The 18,698-nt window shown below is 45.7% G+C and overlaps 1 protein-coding gene across 1 annotated transcript in view; it reads left to right on the top strand.

The window, feature by feature from the left end:
* LOC144499685 (transmembrane protein 182-like) overlaps positions 1-18,698 on the top strand; it is an 81,522-nt gene that overhangs the window by 39,736 nt on the left and 23,088 nt on the right. Inside the window, exons 2-3 of the mRNA XM_078221957.1 lie at positions 2,907-3,083; positions 6,266-6,359. Of these exons, the coding sequence (XP_078078083.1) occupies positions 2,907-3,083; positions 6,266-6,359 (271 nt within the window). The remainder of the gene's footprint in view (positions 1-2,906; positions 3,084-6,265; positions 6,360-18,698) is intronic.

The raw sequence follows: 18,698 nt of genomic DNA on the forward strand, positions 1-18,698 counted from the left end.
TTGACTATAGTCAGATAATTAATAGATACAAGCAGCTGGATGCGTATCCCCTCCCGCGCATATCTGACATGGTCAACCAGATTGCGCAGTACCGGGTGTTCTCCACCATAGACCTCAAGTCTGCCTACCACCAACTCCCCATTCGCCCAGAGGACCGACAACACAAGGCTTTTGAGGCGGATGGTCGCTTGTATCACTTTCTCAGGGTTCCTTTTGGTGTCACCAATGGGGTCTCGGTCTTCCAGCGTGCTATGGACCGAATGGTGGACCAGAACGGACTGCGGGCTACCTTCCCATACCTGGATAACGTCACCATCTGTGGCCATGACCAGCAGGACCACAACACAAATCTCCTTAAGTTCCTACGCACTGCATCTCAAGCCTCGTGTGTGATAACGCGCATCAAGTGAATGACTGATTATCTGACTTTTAATGAGTTGGCATGAAAGTGTTAATGAATTCACTCTGTAGCTTGCAGGTATCTTAATTGAAGAATGAAGCTAAACACAAATTCATTTGGAACTGAGTGCTGCAAGGCAGTTTGGTGAGCCAATTTAGGCATTGTTAGTTCCTTAGGTTTAAGCTGAATGGTGAACCAAAACATCTTGTAGTGAGAAGCTACAGTAAAAAAGCTGAGCGCTCATCCAAAAACATTCATCTCACTGACATACATTTGTTAGGATATTTCAGTTCTCTTATGGTATTTGTTAGACAGGCATTTCACTGAAGCTGGAGATGATGCCCTCTCTCAGGTGGATGTAAAAGATCCAGTGGGCATTATTTGAAGATGAGTTGAGTGGGGGTGAGGAAGAGGGGAATGGTGGGTGGTGGAGGTGGGGGCTGGAGGGCCAGGTTCTCTTGATGTTCTGAGGATAGTATAACCATAGAACTAATGGTGACTGTATAACCATGTAATGTTTAGGATGGGTTGAGAAATTAGTTGCACTTTGCTGCTGATTTCACATTGGTGTATTATTAACTAATGAGACTTAGCGATATTCTGCATGGAATGTAGAGATAGCACGGTAGCACAGTTGTTGGCACTACTGCCCCACAGAGCCAGGGACCCGGGTTCGATTCCCGGCTTGGGTCACTGTCTGTGTGGAGTCTGCACGTTCTTCCCATGTCTGCGTAGGTTTCCTCTGGGTGCTCCGGTTTCCTCCCATAATCCAGAAGATGTGCTGGTTAGGTACATTGGCCATAGTAAATTCTCCCTCAGTGTCCCCGAAGAGGCGCCAGAGTGTGGCAACCAGGGGATTTTTACAGTAATTTCATTGCAATGTTAACGTAAGCTTACTTGTGACAGTAATAAATAAACTTTAAGTGTAAGATTTGTGTGAAGCTCTGGATTGTGTACTCATTGAAATGATGAACTGTGTGTGATGCTGGTCTACTCATATTAGATCGGATAATATGAGCTGAGTAAAGACCTGTGTACTTACGCTGGGAACATGAAGCATGACACTTGAACAATCATCCAATATAATGTCACCTGATATCTTGTGAATGACCGGATTCTGCATTGATACATACATATCTGATGGTTAAAGTAATAAGAATTGAGTCAATAAACACTTGAACAAAAAAGCATCCCCAACAATGTGCTTTATTTGCTTTGACAATTATCTTTCCAAATGCTGATTGAGCACAACATGTAAATAAAATCTGGCATGCTACAGAATAACATGAATATGATCATTAGAGAGAGCTAATTTCTGATGGTTTAGCTTACTGCCTTGGTCCAGTTGTGGCTGGGCAAGAGAAACGTTTAGATGGGTTGGAAACTTTCACACCCGGTTCTGCTTGGCAGATTTTTCATTAAACGTTTGTTTCCCTATCTTAAGGATGATGGTCTCTGTGGGTTGAATCCTCCCAAGCACCCACCGGCATATTTGATGACAGGTACAGTGGGAGAATGTGGCAGGAGGGCCAGAAATAGGTTTCTTTGCCGGCATGAATTTACAGCGGTATCTTCTGTCGGTGCCCGCCATGGCGGGTCAGAAAACCCACCAGAGGATGACGTGAACCTCATTTGCTTCCCATTAACGGGATGCAGATGATGGTCTGACTTCCCTCCCTGCCACGCGATGCCAGCAGGAAAACACGCCAGTGTCAAACTCATTAGTACAACGTGGCATGCAGATGTCAGGACCCATTTGAACAATGCCTGGGGCTGCCTGCAGAATTCAGCATGGAGGCCACCTCCAACCCTGCATCCCAGAACGCCGCAGCAGTGAGTCGGGGAGCATCTGCAGGTGGACCTGCCAGATTTGTTGGCCTGGACGAGGTTCATCTTCCAGTCTCAGAATGTTCCTGGAGGTCCATTTGCATTTTTAGGAGGTCCACCTTCTTTCTTCAAGTATGGATCAGTGATGTTGGACTCCTCTTCAGTATTGCACGTGAACATGACCATCTGGGTGCATAATTAATGAGGTCGGGGCCGGAATATTTGGTGTGTTTTCCCACAGGCCGCTGCAGCGGGATAACCTCCATGTTCCCACCCCCACCTTCGCCACGGCACTTAGTTTCAAACTGAGAGAACACTGCCCTGTTAATACCTCATATTAATCAGCCTAATCTTGCAACATTCTATGAGAAATGAACAGTTTATTAGTAATGAATAATGTGAATGATGGTCTGAGGTTGTGGCATTTCAGCATCTGAACTGTAAATTCCTTCCCACTGTATTTGGATAATTCAGTATCCTTAAATGTAAAACTTTCTAACAATACATCATAGTATGGATTGATAGCATTCAAAATGGAGGAAGAAGCTGCAGCTAAATTTCTATTCAATACTGTGCCAACGTAATAGACTGTGTGAACTGCTTCAAGAAGTGACATGTTGAGTTTCACAATTTTTCCATACCTGAATGCAATGTTAATCAGTTGGTATTTCCCTTACAGGAAGCTCAAGTTTCAGCAAAAGTGAAAGCAACTCCAATACGAGATCAAATAAGTAACCTAGCATGGAATCATAGTGAACATGAAGAGCCATCTGAGGGACACATTCAAAAACGGAGTATCGCTGAAACAATGAAAAAAATCAAACATTTCCCTGGATCATACAACCTGTTCAGCAGAGTAAGAACTAATTAGCATTGTAAAAAAACTTTTATTACCTGCCCCTTGGTGGTTTTCATTTTCCTTCTACTCTATACAATGATGCATCTTCTGGGATATTAAAACATATTTTGGAAAAAATGAAAACCCAGCAATGAGCATTTAAATTACATTAATCTCACAAACTTCATTGTGACAAAATGAAAGCACTTTCTTAATATTGTGAAAAGTAATTTTAAGTGGAGTTCAGCTTGCCTTCTATTTCTGAAAGGAAAAAAAATAGTTGTTAAATAACACAGGCCCTGAAATTTTGATGGATCTGGATACACATGCTTGTGGTAAGCTTGGGTTATACTGTGTGACTACAGGGGCTTGACCTGGAACTCGGATAATCCAGGTCCTGGACCAGGCTACTAGTTTCTGCAGTGCCAGCAAGGTATAGCCTTCACGCTCCAAGAATTTCTTTACTCTGACGGCCTTTTGGTTAAGAACAAGGGTCAGGTGAAGCCCGAGATCAGGTGCAATGACTTTTCTTGTCAGCTTGGATCTTATATGCCTCTCCCGTGGGGACCATGAATTGGATTCAATTTGAATTGGTTTTTGGAGCAAGAAAGGAGATAGATTATGGGCTTGCCTTGTCAACTTTGCGCATTGGCCTTGTATCTTTCAGAATGGAGTAACGTTTTTCTTTAAAACATTTTTGGCTCTGAACTCTCTGATGCCAAGTGATTTGGTTGGTTGATTAGCAGAAGTGGCCCTTCTGTACTGGGGCTAAGATGGTGACGCTTTAGCAATAATGGCCTGAAAAAAAGGGTGTTAATTGGCCGAGTAACTGAGATGATCATTGCAGATGCATTGCAAGAAATGCCACAGTTATATAATTTCTAAAAGGGCAAACTAAATCAGCCATGTAACCATGCACAAATTTATTGTCCTTCACTTTTCTGAATTTCTTTTCAAATACAACCTATTGTCATTGATGTGGAGATGCCAGCGTTGGACAGGGGTAAGCACAGTAAGAAGTCTCACAACACCAGGTTAAAGTCCAACAGGTTTATTTGGTATCACAAGCTTTCGCATTGCTTCATAAAAGAGCAGTGCTCTGAAAGCTTGTGATAGCAAATAAACCTGTTGGACTTTAACCTGGTGTTCTGAGACTTCTTACTATTGTCATTGAAACTTAGCTCTTATTATATTGTAATTATATATTGTACTTGTGCATTTATATAGCACCTTTAGATTGCACAACTTCTTCACAAGCACTTTATCAGGCAAAATTTGATACCAAGCCATATAAGGAAATATTAGGTTCAGTGAGAAAAACATGATCAAGAGGTGCACTTTACAGAGTGTCTTTCAGGAAGAATGAGAGGTGTAGAGACAGAGAAGTTTAAGGGGGAAATGTCAGGAACCTAGAGAGCTAAAGGCATGACTACCAATGTTAGAGTGAAGGAAATTGGGATGCACAACAGAATTAGAGGAACCCAGACAGCATTTTCAGAAAGTTGTAGGACTGGAGGAGTGTAATAAGTCTTCAGAGGCAGAAGTCCCTTCACCAAAATCCTTTTATTTACAAACTTTATCAGCAGTACACGGAGTGCTATCAGTTAGCAGTCTCCCTCCGGGGGTGTCAGAGGAACTGACACTTCCAGTTAAGTACAAGGCAAAGACTCCCTGATTGGCCCATCAATTGGATCCTTAATCAGGGACATCTTTTGTTGTCCAACCAAATAAACAAAATCAAATTAACTTAGGGATAACTCAAAAGGGACAGCTCCCTAAAAGGAGGGGAACCGCCCGAAACAAAAGACAACGCGGAAAGGAAACTTAAAACATCAAATTAAGATGTGATTAAGGGGGGTCAATAATACACTGCAGTCCCTGCAGTGCCCATCAGGCACGGAAGGACACCGCATGCTCCTTTTCCAGGGACACTCGGCCACGAATATAGCCGCGGTAGAGGGGCAGACAGTCAGGTTGGACGACAATACTTAATCAAGGAGTTCATACTCCAATAGGCTAACCTCAATGGCCCAATTGAAGTCATTACAAGGAGGTTACAGATATGGGGTAAGGATTTGAACAAATAGATGAGAACTTTCAATCTGAGACATTGCTGGAACAAGAGCCACTGCAGGTCAGGAAGCGCAGGGATGAGGGGAGAATGATACGAGTTAGGATACGAACAGCAGAGTTTTGAATGAGCTCAGCATAATATTCAAATCAGGCGAAGTGTAGTTATTTTCTCAAATTAATGAATATTGAACTTAAATTTAAGATGCATGAATTCTAACCCAACATTTCTTCTAATTGATTAATTTTCTGGAGGAATCAGTCATGGGAGTGGAATTACTTCAGCAGGGTACTGGAATTCCTTTGGTTCCAGAGCTCTCTTCTGGCAGTAAATTTTGTGAACTTTGTATGAGGGCGAGCAACAATTGCAATATGTGATGACTGACTGGAACTGCCTGCATTTAACCCCTGAATCTGCATTTGAAATCTTCCATCCCGTCAAAGATATACCTCAGTTTAATTAATTCTTCACTTTGCTTTCGGTGCTACAGTGTAGAGAGTGAAACGATGGGCCAGATTCTCCAACCTCGCCTGCAGCTGGGGTTCTCCAGTCTCCTGCAGTGAATGTAGATTTGATTGAGCACCAAATCCTCTGTTCTCGCTGGTGGCTGAGTGTGAACGGTCGGAGAATTCCAGCGGATATTTTTTTCTATGGAGTATTCCTGATAGTGCTAAGTTCAGCAAAAAAACCCCAGAAATAGTGCCAACAGTAGGGACAATGCACATTCGGAAATTATACTGCTCAGTGACCATTGAACCATCTTCCCACCACCCCCCCCGCCCCCCTCCCCCTCTCTACCTACAAGCAAACATTTTAGAACTAGCACCACATTTAAATAAAATATATACAAGACAAACATACTTACCTTTTTGATCATGTTTTACAGTCACTGCAGCCTTTCAATTGCAGAACAATAAATATGACCTGATTTAATTGAAATATGAGAACAATTTCAAACTGGAACCAGAGAAAAGTAAAGTGGAAAAATTCAAATATATCAACAACAGATCTGCATGTTACCTTCCTTCAAGTAGTTGAAGGATGGAAAAGAATTACAAGAAAAATGAGCTCCTAATACTTAATATTTATTTGTATTATCTTAAATAATGTTGCAGTTGTTTTTCCACAGGCATCGCCAAAGACGTTTCACTATGAAGGTTTCTTCTGGAGTTGTGCATTGAAAGTACGACGTGCTGAAGACAGCTTTGCAACATACATGTTTTGTGAGTGAACTGACTCTTTTAGCACACACTGGGTTTAAACAGTTTCTTACAGGTTGATAGATTGCAAAATTCAGGACCTTTGAAGTACAAAATCTTTATGGGATATTAATATGGACAATAAGCCATGCAAGACTGCTTCCTTGTGAAGTTATTACCTCATTCACTATCTTCAATACAACTCCAGTAGCATTGAAAGGCATGAACTATTATTTTATAAACCACGTTCCCTGCGAATTTATAATAGAATTATTTAAATGATCATAGTTAGCTTTGACTCTTGTGTATATATACAAAAAGGTGACGGCCTTTAAAAGTAATTCATTAGACGTCATGCACTATAAAAATGCAGGATAGTTATCCTGCAGAATGTTGTTGAGAAAATGGGATGTCATTAGTATCATAGTTACACCACTCTCTAAAACATTGAAACTACGTTTACTGTTCTGCAGTCCCTTGGCATTACTCCAGTGTTTAGGTAACTCTGAAACTGATAAGCTACTACACAATTTACAAATATTGTCCTTTTAATTCCTTTAGATTCCAGGGTGCATCCTATTTGACTAAGGAGCTTTATGATTATTTAATTATTTTATTTAGCTATAACATCTTCTTTGCTATTTGTGGCATTGATCATTGGATTCCATTAATCATGATTAGAATTTGTCCGTATTTCACTTTGGCAGAAACCAATGTAAAGAATTTATCTAGAATCTATTTGCTGCATACCCATCTTGTCTGATAGTTTTATGCAGTTTTTCTTTTAAATGCCTCCATTGTTCTTTGACCTTACACAACTAACATATTTGTAAAACTTATTTGAGTCCACAACTGCCCTCTGTAATTTGATTGTTCCTTCTTTTTCTAATAAGAAATACTGCCAACAATCCAAAATGGAAATGTGCAATACTAGAGGAAGCAAATAACAAATAAATTCAAAAATTACATATTTAAAATAAAACCAGCAATTCGTTGACTTAAGAAAACAAGAATATAAGAATTAGGAGCAGGATTTGGTCATATGGCTCCTTGAGCTTGCTCTGTCATCCATTAAGATCTTATCCGAATGCTTATATCAATGCCCCAATGCCTGATCTGCCTTTATACGCTTCACGGCCTAAAAATAATGCAACTCAGTCTTAAGTACACGCAACAACTGAGAATTCACAGCTTTCTGGAACAAAGATCACCAAAGACTCACAACCCTCTTGATGAAGAAATCTCGCTTCATCTCAGTCCAAAGTTGTCGACCCTTACCCTGAGACTGTGACCATTATTTCTGGGCTCACCAGGCAGGGGAAACAGCCTCTGTATTTTCCGATCAAACTGTCTGGAGCGGCACGGTAGCACAGTGGTTAGCACTGCTGCTTCACAGCTCCAGGGACCTGGTTCGATTCCTGGCTTGGGTCACTGCCTGTGTGGGGTTTGCATGTTCTCCTCGTGTCTGCGTGGGTTTCCTCCGGGTGCTCCGGTTTCCTCCCACAGTCCAAAGATGTGCGGGTTAGGTTGATTGACCATGTTAAATTGCCCATTAGTGTCCAGGGATGCGTAGGTTAGAGGGATTAATGGGTAAAATATATGGGGGGAGGGCCTGGGTGGGATTGTGGTTGGTGCAGGCTCAATGGGCCAAATGGCCTCTTTCTGCACTGTAGGGATTCTATGATTCTATGATCTCCTCCACTGTAATGCGAACTGTACCCAATATATTGCCACTAACTTTCCCAGGTTCCCAAGTCTTCATGTCTTTCTCCACGGTAAACATAGTGGAGAATATTCATTGAGAACCTCGACCATCTCCTGTGGTTCCACATATGTGTGTCCACTTTGGTCCTTGAGGGCTCCTATTCTCTCTTCAGTCATTCTTTTTCCTTTAGTATACGTAAAGAATCCTTTTGGATTCGCCTTAATCCTCTCAGCCAAAGCTACCTCATGCCTCCTTTTTGCCCTCCTAATTTCCTTCTTGAGTATACTCCTGTATCCTCTATACACCTCCAGAGAATCCCTTGATTCCAGCTGCTTGTACCTGAGCCGTGCCTCCTTTTTCTTGGCCCAAACCTCAATATGTTTTGTCATCCAGGGTTCCCTACTCCTGCCAGCCTTGCCTTTCACCCTAACAGGAACAGAAACTCACTGAACTCTAGCTATTTCACTTTTGAAGGCCTCCCACTTGCCGGAGGTCCCTTTGCCCTCAAAGGGCTGACTTGACTCCAGTCAACCCTTGCAAACTTCTGCCTAATCCCATCAAAATTCGCCTTGCCCCAATTCAAAACTGTTACAGTTTGTTCTTAACATAACAACTTGCGTTTGACTTATGGGTTTCAATTACCCTCCCTGACCATGCTTAATGAATTCTCCCAAGGTGGGGAGGTTCAATAGCCAAACAAACTCTTGTGTTCAATGTAGATAACATTGCCTCCCTACGTTATCATTAGACCATTTTGTTCTCAGAGCAAATAGTAGAGCAATCCCACGTTTTTACAATCTCTGAGACTTAACTAACAGCTTGCATTTTGTGCCCTTGCTCACAGTTCACAGCTTGTACAGTTTTCAGCTTAACCAAATTCTTTAACCCTTTCAGTGAACATAATTATTAGTTTGGCTTCAGTTTTCCCATTTGGCCATTTGGTGACCACCCAAAAAGGCCAATATGATGTTGAGTACACCTCTCCGAATCCTTCGGATGGCCAGTCATCCAGATGTCCTCAACCATCCTTCTGTAAAGTTCAGCTTCTGTCTTTTCCCCTACCTTTTCACAGGGTGCCCAGGAGCATATTGAGACACTACCAGAGCTGACAATTTAGCAGATTTTCTTTGATAACAGCACGTTGTGGTGGCCCATAATAACATTACCACTGTCCCTATGGTCGTCGCCATCCTGATTATTTCCTACCAGCCAATTAAGCAGTTCCCTGCTGTTCCACGGGCTAGTATATCCCAACAATGGCATATCCCGGATTGTTCTATCTTGGTAGCAGTCTGAGTGGCTGGGTTCATCTGCAGTCCTCCCTGATTGGTTTGATCTCTGGAGGACCTGACATATTCATGAGCAATTTCCATAGCATCCCGCATGGCCTGTTGGACCACTTTCCCTGGTGTCTTGTCAATGTACAATGAGACATTTCTCCAGATAACAAACTAATAACCTGATACTTCTAGGTAGGTGGAACTCTCCTACAATCAATGAGTCTGTTACTTGCAGACAAAAGCTGTAACTACTTTCACAAATTAAAGGCCCGGATATTACCTCTGTCTCTGGAATGATGAAGCCACATTGGGTGGGGCCCACACGTAGAGCTTTAAACACCTCTCTCAATAGTAGAATATCAATAATTATCTTGTTGGTGTTCACTAGAGGCTTGAGTGCCCAACAAGCACACATTATATAGTGTTCTGATTCTGAACAGCATTCTGCAGGGATCATGTCTGCCAGGCCTCCTTTGTGGGTCATATATCCTTTAGACCCGGCTCGGTAAACCCAGTCCCTTTCCTCTGTGATTCAAATCTGTAGTTGTCTTTAAAGACCTCATTGGATATATTCTCTTGTGGGCCTGTCATAATGAATTTTATAGCCTCTTTACTGGGCCTCCATCTGGTTGAGCGATTCATGTCTATCTTGGTGAATATTGAGAAAATGTAATTTATACAGAGAGGCAAACAAATGTTAGGGAGTGGTTCCAAATCTCAAATCCTCAAAATCCAGCCTAACCTCATCTATCAGAGCTCTGGCAGGATGTCTCTTCTTTGACTTGGGCCTCAGTAGTCTTGATTATCCCTTCAGCTAGATGATTAAGTGTTTTTAAGAGTCCCTCATCCTGTAAGTCTACAGCAGTCAGTGCATACTCGGTTCCGTAAGCTCTATACTGTAATCCCTTCCCAAGTTCTGTGGTGACCCAGGAGGAGTAGCTATTCATTTCAAACAATTGTACCAAATTAACTACCACGTTTGCACTTCCAAATAGTTCCTTGATATCTCCCCGCATACTTCTTGAAGTCATATCCGTGACTCAAGAGCAATTCTGTAAGTATAATAATCAATGATTCTCTGCAGTTGGACTTTAGCTCGTTTGATAGCATTGTAATGATACAGCATGTGGAATCTAGTATCTTTAATAACTCGGAAATATTAACGTTTACCTCTGGGGATGCCATTGTTACATCATGTAGTAGAATTTTAGCTTTCCGAATCCTAATCCTTCATCCTGCCCTCTGCAGCAGCCAAATTCGTAGCTCCACTGTTGGCTCTGCTGCTGCACAGGACAGGAGCAAAAGGAGTAAAAATGGAATAGTCATAGGGGATTCAAATGCGAGGGGAATAGATCAACGTTTCTGTGGCTGCAAAGGATGTCTCAGAACGGTTGCAGGACATTCTGAAGGGGGAGGGCGAACAGCCAGTTGTCGTGGTACACATTGCTGCAAACGACACAGGTGAAAAAAAGGGATGAAGTCCGAATAGCAGAATATAGGGAGCAAGGAAGCAAGTTGAAAAGTAAGACACCAAAGGTAGTTATCTCAGGAATACTACCAACGCCATGTGCTAGTCAGAGTAGAAACAACAGGACATATAGGATGAATACGTGGCTGAAAAGATGGTATGGGGGGAGGGTTTCAGATTCCTGGGGCGTTGGGACCGGTTCTGGGTGTGATGGGCCCTGTACAAACGAGATGGATTACACATGGCAAGTTCTTTCCATTTACCCCCTCATCTGCTGTCTCCCACATACTCTTTCCAGGCCCATCTCGCTCCTCCCTATGTTTTGTTCACTGCCTCCTCTTCTAAGTTCCTTTTAATTTTGCTCTCCCTACTCGGGTTCTGCTCTGCCCTAATTTTTCCTGCTTAAAGTTTGACATTGTCTTATTTCTCCTAGTTTGGATTAGCTTTGTCTGGACTTTTCTATTAATGGCTATCATCTCCCTCTCCAGTTTGCCCTTTCCCAGAATTATTCCACCAGCGTGCTTGTTCTCTTTTACTCTAGGCCCTGCTCCCCACCATCCTCCCCCTCTCTCTCTTTCCTCAAGCTGTTTTCTTTCAATGAGGCTGCAAGATGTCCATAATTTAGTTGATTGAAGTTGCCCATTCAAATAATTTTCTTGCTCTCACATACAATTTCTATCTCTTTTTATAGAGCAAATTGTCTGCTGTAAGTGTTGGCCTTGATTTAGTGGTTATGCTTTGATATCTGGGGCAGAAAATTGAGTGTTCAGTCCCATTGGGGAACTGACCATGCTCTCAAAAGTGAGACTTCAGTGGAGTACTGAGGGACTGCTGCAGCTTTGAGGTGCTGTCCTTCAGATTGGATATTACACTAGGGCTCCATCTGCCCCCTCAGGTGGATGCTAAAGATCTGAAGAAGATCTCCTAGTGTCCTGGTTCATATTTATTCCTCAATCAATATGGAATCATCAAACCCCTACAGTGCAGAAGGAAGCCATTCAGCCCATCAAGTCTGCACTGACTCTCTGACAGAGCATCTTAGCCAGGCCCACCCCCTGTAACCCCACTAATTCCCCTAACCTACACGCTAAGGGACACTTTATCATGGCCAATCCACCTAACCTGCATATCTTCAGACTATGGGAGGAAACCAGAGTGCCCGGAGGAAACCCATGCAGACATGGGGAGAATGTCCACACAGACAGTCATCCAAGGCTGGAATTGAACCCATTGGCGCTGTGAGGCAGCAGTGCTAATCACTGTGTGACTGTCTGAAACAGATTATCTAGTCATTTCTTTTCCTACTTTGTGCGGGTCTGTTTCCTTTCAAAAACATTTTATGAACTCTGAAATTCTTTGGAATCACTCAAGTTGTGAAAGATATAATTGACAGCTGGGGCTTTCGATGTAAATAGTCATCCCTCGGCAGCCCACAGAAGCATAAATCAAACAAAACCTGGCACCAAGCTGAAGTACTATCAATTAGGCAAAAGACTACTTGTGTGCCAATACAAGTGTAGGCTTTTATTCATAACAGAATCAGGAGCACATCCCAACAGGTAACCGACCCGAACTGAGCAAGGGGGAGGAGACAGCCACCTCTATACTAGGTGACGAGGGGAGGAGCCGAGCCGGCAGGGGATGTGTCCAGGCATAACAAACACACAACGGTGGTCCATGTAGGACAAAGGCACAACTGAAGTCCACCACATTCACCCCTCCTTTTAAAAAAACAACACGGGGTGAAGCGGTAGCAATATTACAAGTGCAGACGATCTGGTGGCTTGATCCGCCATAGCGATCATCGTAGTGCAGGTTGCAGAGTCGTCCGAGCAGGGAGCGGTGTCAACCCAGGCTCCATGCAGTGAGTGTCGAGAGGAGGCGGACCCATCCGTCGTCCCGTCCAGTAGTCGGGTACTGCGTGGCGACGGCACCGGCGACTCAAGCGAGCTGTACATAGGGGTGAGAGGAGTGAGCTGTGGCCCTGCTGGAGTATGAAGAACAGTGGGAACTGGGGCTGGGGGGTGGAGGGCCGTAGTGGGCTCTGGGCGCACAATATGGGAGACTGGGACTGAAGGGGGAAGGGGCGTAGCGGTCTCTGAGCGGACAACACAAGGGACAGTGGGGCGGACGGACGTGGTGGCCTCAGGGGCATCTGCGGGTGCCAAGTCGCGGACAGAGACCGTGTCCTCCCGCCCATCAGGGTACGCTACATAAGCGTATAGAGGATTAGCGTGGAGCAATTGGACCTCCTCGACCAAGGGGTCTGCCTTATGGGTCCGGACATGCTTCCGAAGCAGGATGGGCCCCGGGGACATCAGCCAAGCTGGGAGCGAAGTACCCGAGGAGGACTTTCTGGGGAAAGTGAACATCCGCTCGTGAGGGGTCGTATTGGTTGCTGTGCACAAGAGTGACCTAATTGAATGTAATGCGTCCGGGAGGACGTCTTGCCAACGGCTGACTGGAAGGCCCCTAGACTGTAGCACTAATAGAACAGCCTTCCAGACCGTTGCATTCTCCCGCTCTACTTGACCATTGCCCCTGTGGTTATAGCTAGTGGTGCGGCTGGAGGCAATGCCTTTGGCGAGCAAGTACTGCCACAGCCCGTCACTCATGAATGACGACCCACGGTCGCTATGAATATAGGATGGAAAGCCGAACAAGGTGAAGAGCGTGTTCAGGGTTCGAATCACCGTAGCCGTGGTCATGTCCGGGCAGGGGAAGGCAAAAGGGAAACGCAAGTATTCATCGATGACATTCAGAAAATAAATATTGCGGTTAGAGGAAGGGAGGGGGCCTTTAAAATCAATGCTGAGGCGCTCAAACGCGCGAGTGGCCTTTATAAGGTGCACCCCACCTGGCCGGTAGAACTGCGGTTTGCACTCTGCGCAGACCCTGCATTGCCTGGTAACCGACCGGACTTCCTCGAGGGAGTAGGGCAAGTTACGGGCTTTGACAAAGTGGAAAAATCTGGTGACACCCGGGTGACAGAGATCGTTATGGAGGGACTGTAGCTGGTCCAGTTGGGCACTGGCACATGTTCCACGGGACAGGGTGTCTGGGGGCTCATTGAGCTTCCCGGGCCGGTACATGATGTCGTATCTGTAGGTGGAGAGCTCAATCCTCCACCGCAAGATCTTGTCATTCTTAATCTTGCCCCTCTGCCTGGTGTTAAACAGGAAGGCAACGGACCGCTGGTCCGTAATTAAAGTGAACCGTTGGCCCGTAAGATAATAGCGCCAGTGATGGACAGCTTCCACGATGGCCTGGGCCTCCTTCTCAACCGAGCAGTGTCGAATCTCAGGGCCTTGTAGGGTCCGGGAAAAAAAGGCCACTGGACGGCCCGTTTGGTTAAGAGTGGCGGCTAGAGCAAAGTCAGACGCACCACTTTCCACTTGGAATGGGATGGATTCATCCACAGCATGCATCGCGGCCTTCACGATGTCCGCTTTGATGTCGTCGAAGGCCTGACGGGCCTCCTCCGCCAGGGGGAAAGAGGTCGATTTTAGGAGCGGACGGGCTTTATCCGCGTAATGGGGAACCCACTGGGCATAGTAGGAGAAGAGGCCCAGGCATCTCCTCAGTGCTTTGAGGGTAGTAGGGAGGGGGAGCTGCATAAGGGGACGCATACGGGCTGGGTCGGGACCAAGGACACCATTTTCTACCACGTACCCAAGGATGGTGAGGCGGCGTATCCGAAAGACACACTTCGCCTCATTATATGTCAGATTCAGGAGGGTGGCAGTACGGAGGAATTTTTGTAGGTTGGCATCATGGTCCTGCAGGTCATGGCCGCAGATGGTGACATTATCCAGATATGGGAAAGTGGCCCGTAGCCCATGCTGGTCCACCATTTGATCCATGGCCTGCTGGAAAACTGAAACCCCATTGGTGACACCAAAGGGGACTCGGAGGAACTGGTAGAGGCGACCGTCCGCCTCAAAGGCAGTATATGGGCGATCCTCCGAGCGGATAGGGAGCTGGTGGTAGGCCGATTTTAAATCAATCGTAGAGAAAACCCTATAGTGCGCGATGTGGTTGACTATGTCCGCGATACGGGGAAGAGGATACGCATCTAGTTGTGTATACCTGTTTATGGTCTGGCTGTAGTCAATCACCATGCGGTGTTTCTCCCCCGATTTGACTACGACCACCAGCGCCCTCCAGGGGCTGGTGCTGGCCTGGATAATCCCTTCCTTGAGCAAACGTTGTACTTCGGACCGAATGAAGGCCCGGTCTTCCGCACTATAGCGCCTACTTTTGGTGGCTATAGGCCTGCAATCCGGGGTGAGATTATCGAATAAAGGGGGGGGGGTAATCTTGAGGGTCGAGAGACTGCAAGTGGTGCGCGGGAGGCGCTGCAGTGACGGTGCCTTGCAGACAGAGAGCGGGGGATAAGGGCCGTCGTACTGCAGGGTGACGCTCCTATGATGGGTGAGGAAATCTAACCCCAGCAGTACAGCTGCACAGTCGCGGCAGCACGAGGAGCCGAAAACGCTTGTAGACTGTGCCCTGTACCGTCAGCGTCACCCAACAGCACCCGAGGACCTCCACTGAGTGGGAATCCGAAGCCATGGAGATAGTCTGTCTCCAGGGCCGCACGGGAAGGGCATATCGATGCACTGTGCGAGGGTGTATAAAACTCTCTGTGCTCCCGCAGTCGAACAGGCAGTTTTCTGCATGGTCATTTACCTTGATCTCCATTATTGACTTGGAGAGTTGGTGAGGCTGCGACTGGTCCAGGCAAATCGATGCCACCGTCGAATCCAGGAAGAATCCATCTTCGTCCGCGTCTGATGACGTCACGGATAAAGTTTCCTGCTCGGTGCGTCTTGATGACAGCATCCAAGATGGCGGCTCCCGCACATCCGGTGACCGCATCAAAGATGGCGACTCCCGCACATCCGGTGACCGCATCAAAGATGGCGACTCCTGCACATCTGGTGACCGCATCAAAGATGGCGACTCCCGCACTTCCGGTGACCGCATTAAAGATGGCGATTTGCGCGCAGCCGCTGACTGCATTAAAGATGGCTGCACCCGTGGAACACACGTGGCGCCACGTGACTTCGGGATCGGCTTCGCCCCGCAGACTTTAACGAAGTGGCCTAGCTTACTGCATCCGGAGCAGATCGCATCCTTCGCCGGGCAGCGATGCCGAGGGTGCTTGGATAGGCCACAAAAGTAGCATGTGGGCCCCGCTGGAACAGCCGTCGCGGTGGAACCGTCGATGGAACGGGATCGGGGTAGCGATTCAGCCATCGTGGCCGCTTTCTGGAGATCCAGGCCATCCTGTTCAAGCAGACGCTGCCGAATGTAAGTAGACTCAACACCCACAACGTAGGCGTCGCGGATCAGGTCCTCCGTGTTCTGAGCTGCTGAAACAGCCTTACAGTCGCAAGCTCGAACTAGGACCCGCAGGGCGCACAGAAATTGGGCGCATGGTTCTCCTGGCTGCTGCTTGCGGGTAGCTCGGAGATGTCTGGTGTAGACCACGTTAGGGCTCTTTCGAAACTGCCCTTTTAAGAGTTCTATAGCGTCCGCGTATGTACTAGCGTCCCAGAAGATACCGTAGACTGCATCGCTTACCCGGGCGCGGAGAACGTGGAGCTTAGCTCCGTCGGAGTCGACGGCCGCAGCGGCGTCGATGAATGCTTCAAAGCAGTCCAGCCAATGGTCAAATTTATCAGAGACTCCGACCTCTTGAGGGTCTAATGTTCACTTGTCGGGTTATAAAAGCTGCTCCATGTCGGTCAACTGTTATGAATAAAATTGAAGCGCTATCAATTAGGCAAAAGACTACTTGTGTGCCAATACAAGTGTAGGCTTTTATTCATAACAGAATCAGGAGCACATCCCAACAGGTAACCGACCCGAACTGAACAAGGGGGAGGAGACAGCCACCTTTATACTAGGTGACGAGGGGAGGAGCCGAGCCGGCAGGGGATGTGTCCAGGCATAACAAACACACAACGGTGGTCCATGTAGGACAAAGGCACAACTGAAGTCCACCACACAAGCCAAAGCAGTAATGCTAGACAATGTGATTAAAACTTTGGTCGAAGATGAAAGTTTTAATGGCATTCTTAAAGGGGAAATTTACACCAAATTCTTTCCTCCATCTTAGCAGAAGTTCAATCGTATGCTTCTAGTGTTCACTCAGATTTGTGTTTACCATTGCAGTTTTCTAACCAGTTATAGCTTCCTTAACCACCCCCCACCCTTATTCTTAGAGAACAGCTTCATTATCACCCAGGTGTCCCTGATAGATGGAGTGCCATCATCTTTTTGTTTCCTCCAACATTTTTCATCTTCAAGATTTAACTATATTGCAGTTATTCCCAGTATTTTATAACTCCCTACCATCACAATCTCTGGTTCTGCCATTTTATTGTGAATATGTTTCCCACTTATACGTAGAACATAGAACATTACAGCGCAGTACAGGCCCTTCGGCCCTCGATGTTGCACCGACCAGTGAAACCAATCTAAAGCCCATCTAACCTACACTATTCCAATATTATCCATATGTTTATCCAATGACCATTTAAATGCCCTTAATGTTGGTGAGTCCACTACTGCTGCAGGCAGGGCATTCCATGCCCTTATTACTCTCTGAGTGAAGAACCTACCTCTGACACCTGTCCTATATCTATCACCCCTCAATTTAAAGCTATGTCCCCTTGTGCGAGCTATCACCATCTGAGGAAAAAGGCGCTCACTATCCACTCTATCTAATCCTCTGATCATCTTGTATGCCTCTATTAAGTCACCTCTTAACCTTCTTCTCTCTAACGAAAACAACCTCAAGTCCCTCAGCCTTTCCTCATAAGACCTTCCCACCATACCAGGCAACATCCTAGTAAATCTCCTCTGCACCCTTTCCAATGCTTCCACATCCTTCCTATAATGCAGTGACCAGAACTGTACGCAATACTCCAAGTGCGGCTGTACCAGAGTTTTGTACAGCTGCAACATGACCTCCTGGCTCCGAAACTCAATCCCTCTACCAATAAAAGCTAACACTCCCTACGCCTTCTTAATAACCCTATCAACCTGGGTGCCAACTTTCAGGGATCTATGCACATGGACACTGAGATCTCTCTGTTCATCCACACTACCAAGTATCTTACCATTAGCCCAGTACTCTGTAATCCTGTTACTCCTTCCAAAGTGAATCACTTTTCCGCATTGAACTCCATTTGCCACCTCTCAGCCCAGCTCTGCAGCTTATCTATGTCCCTCTGTAACCTGCAACAACCTTCCGCACTGTCCACAACTCCACCGACTTTAGTGTCATCCGCAAATTTACTAACCCATCCTTCTACACCCTCATCCAGGTCATTTATAAAAATGACAAACAGCAGTGGCCCCAAAACAGATCCTTGTTGTACACCACTAGTAACTGAACTCTAGGATGAACATTTCCCATCAACCATCACCCTCTGTCTTCTTACAGCTAGCTAATTCCTGATGCAAACCGCTAAATCACCCTCAATCCCATGCGTCCGTATTTTCTACAATAGCTTACCGTGGGGAACCTTATCAAACGCTTTACTGAAATCCATATATACCACATCAACTGCTTTACCCTCATCCACCTCTTTGGTCACCTTATCAAAGAACTCAGTAAGGTTTGTGAGGCACGACCTACCCTTCACAAAACCGTGTTGACTATCCCTAATCAAATTATTCCTTTCTAGATGATTATAAATCCTATCTCTTATAATCCTTTCCAAAACTTTGCCCACAACAGAAGTAAGGCTCATTGGTCTATAATTACCAGGGTTGTCTCTACTCCCCTTCTTGAACAAGGGGACAACATTTGCGATCCTCCAGTCTTCTGGCACTATTACTGCAGACAATGACGACATAGAGATCAAAGCCAAAGGCTCTGCAATCTCCTCCCT

The sequence above is a fragment of the Mustelus asterias genome, chromosome 10 (genome assembly GCF_964213995.1).
Source record: "Mustelus asterias chromosome 10, sMusAst1.hap1.1, whole genome shotgun sequence".
Lineage (NCBI taxonomy): Eukaryota > Metazoa > Chordata > Chondrichthyes > Carcharhiniformes > Triakidae > Mustelus > Mustelus asterias.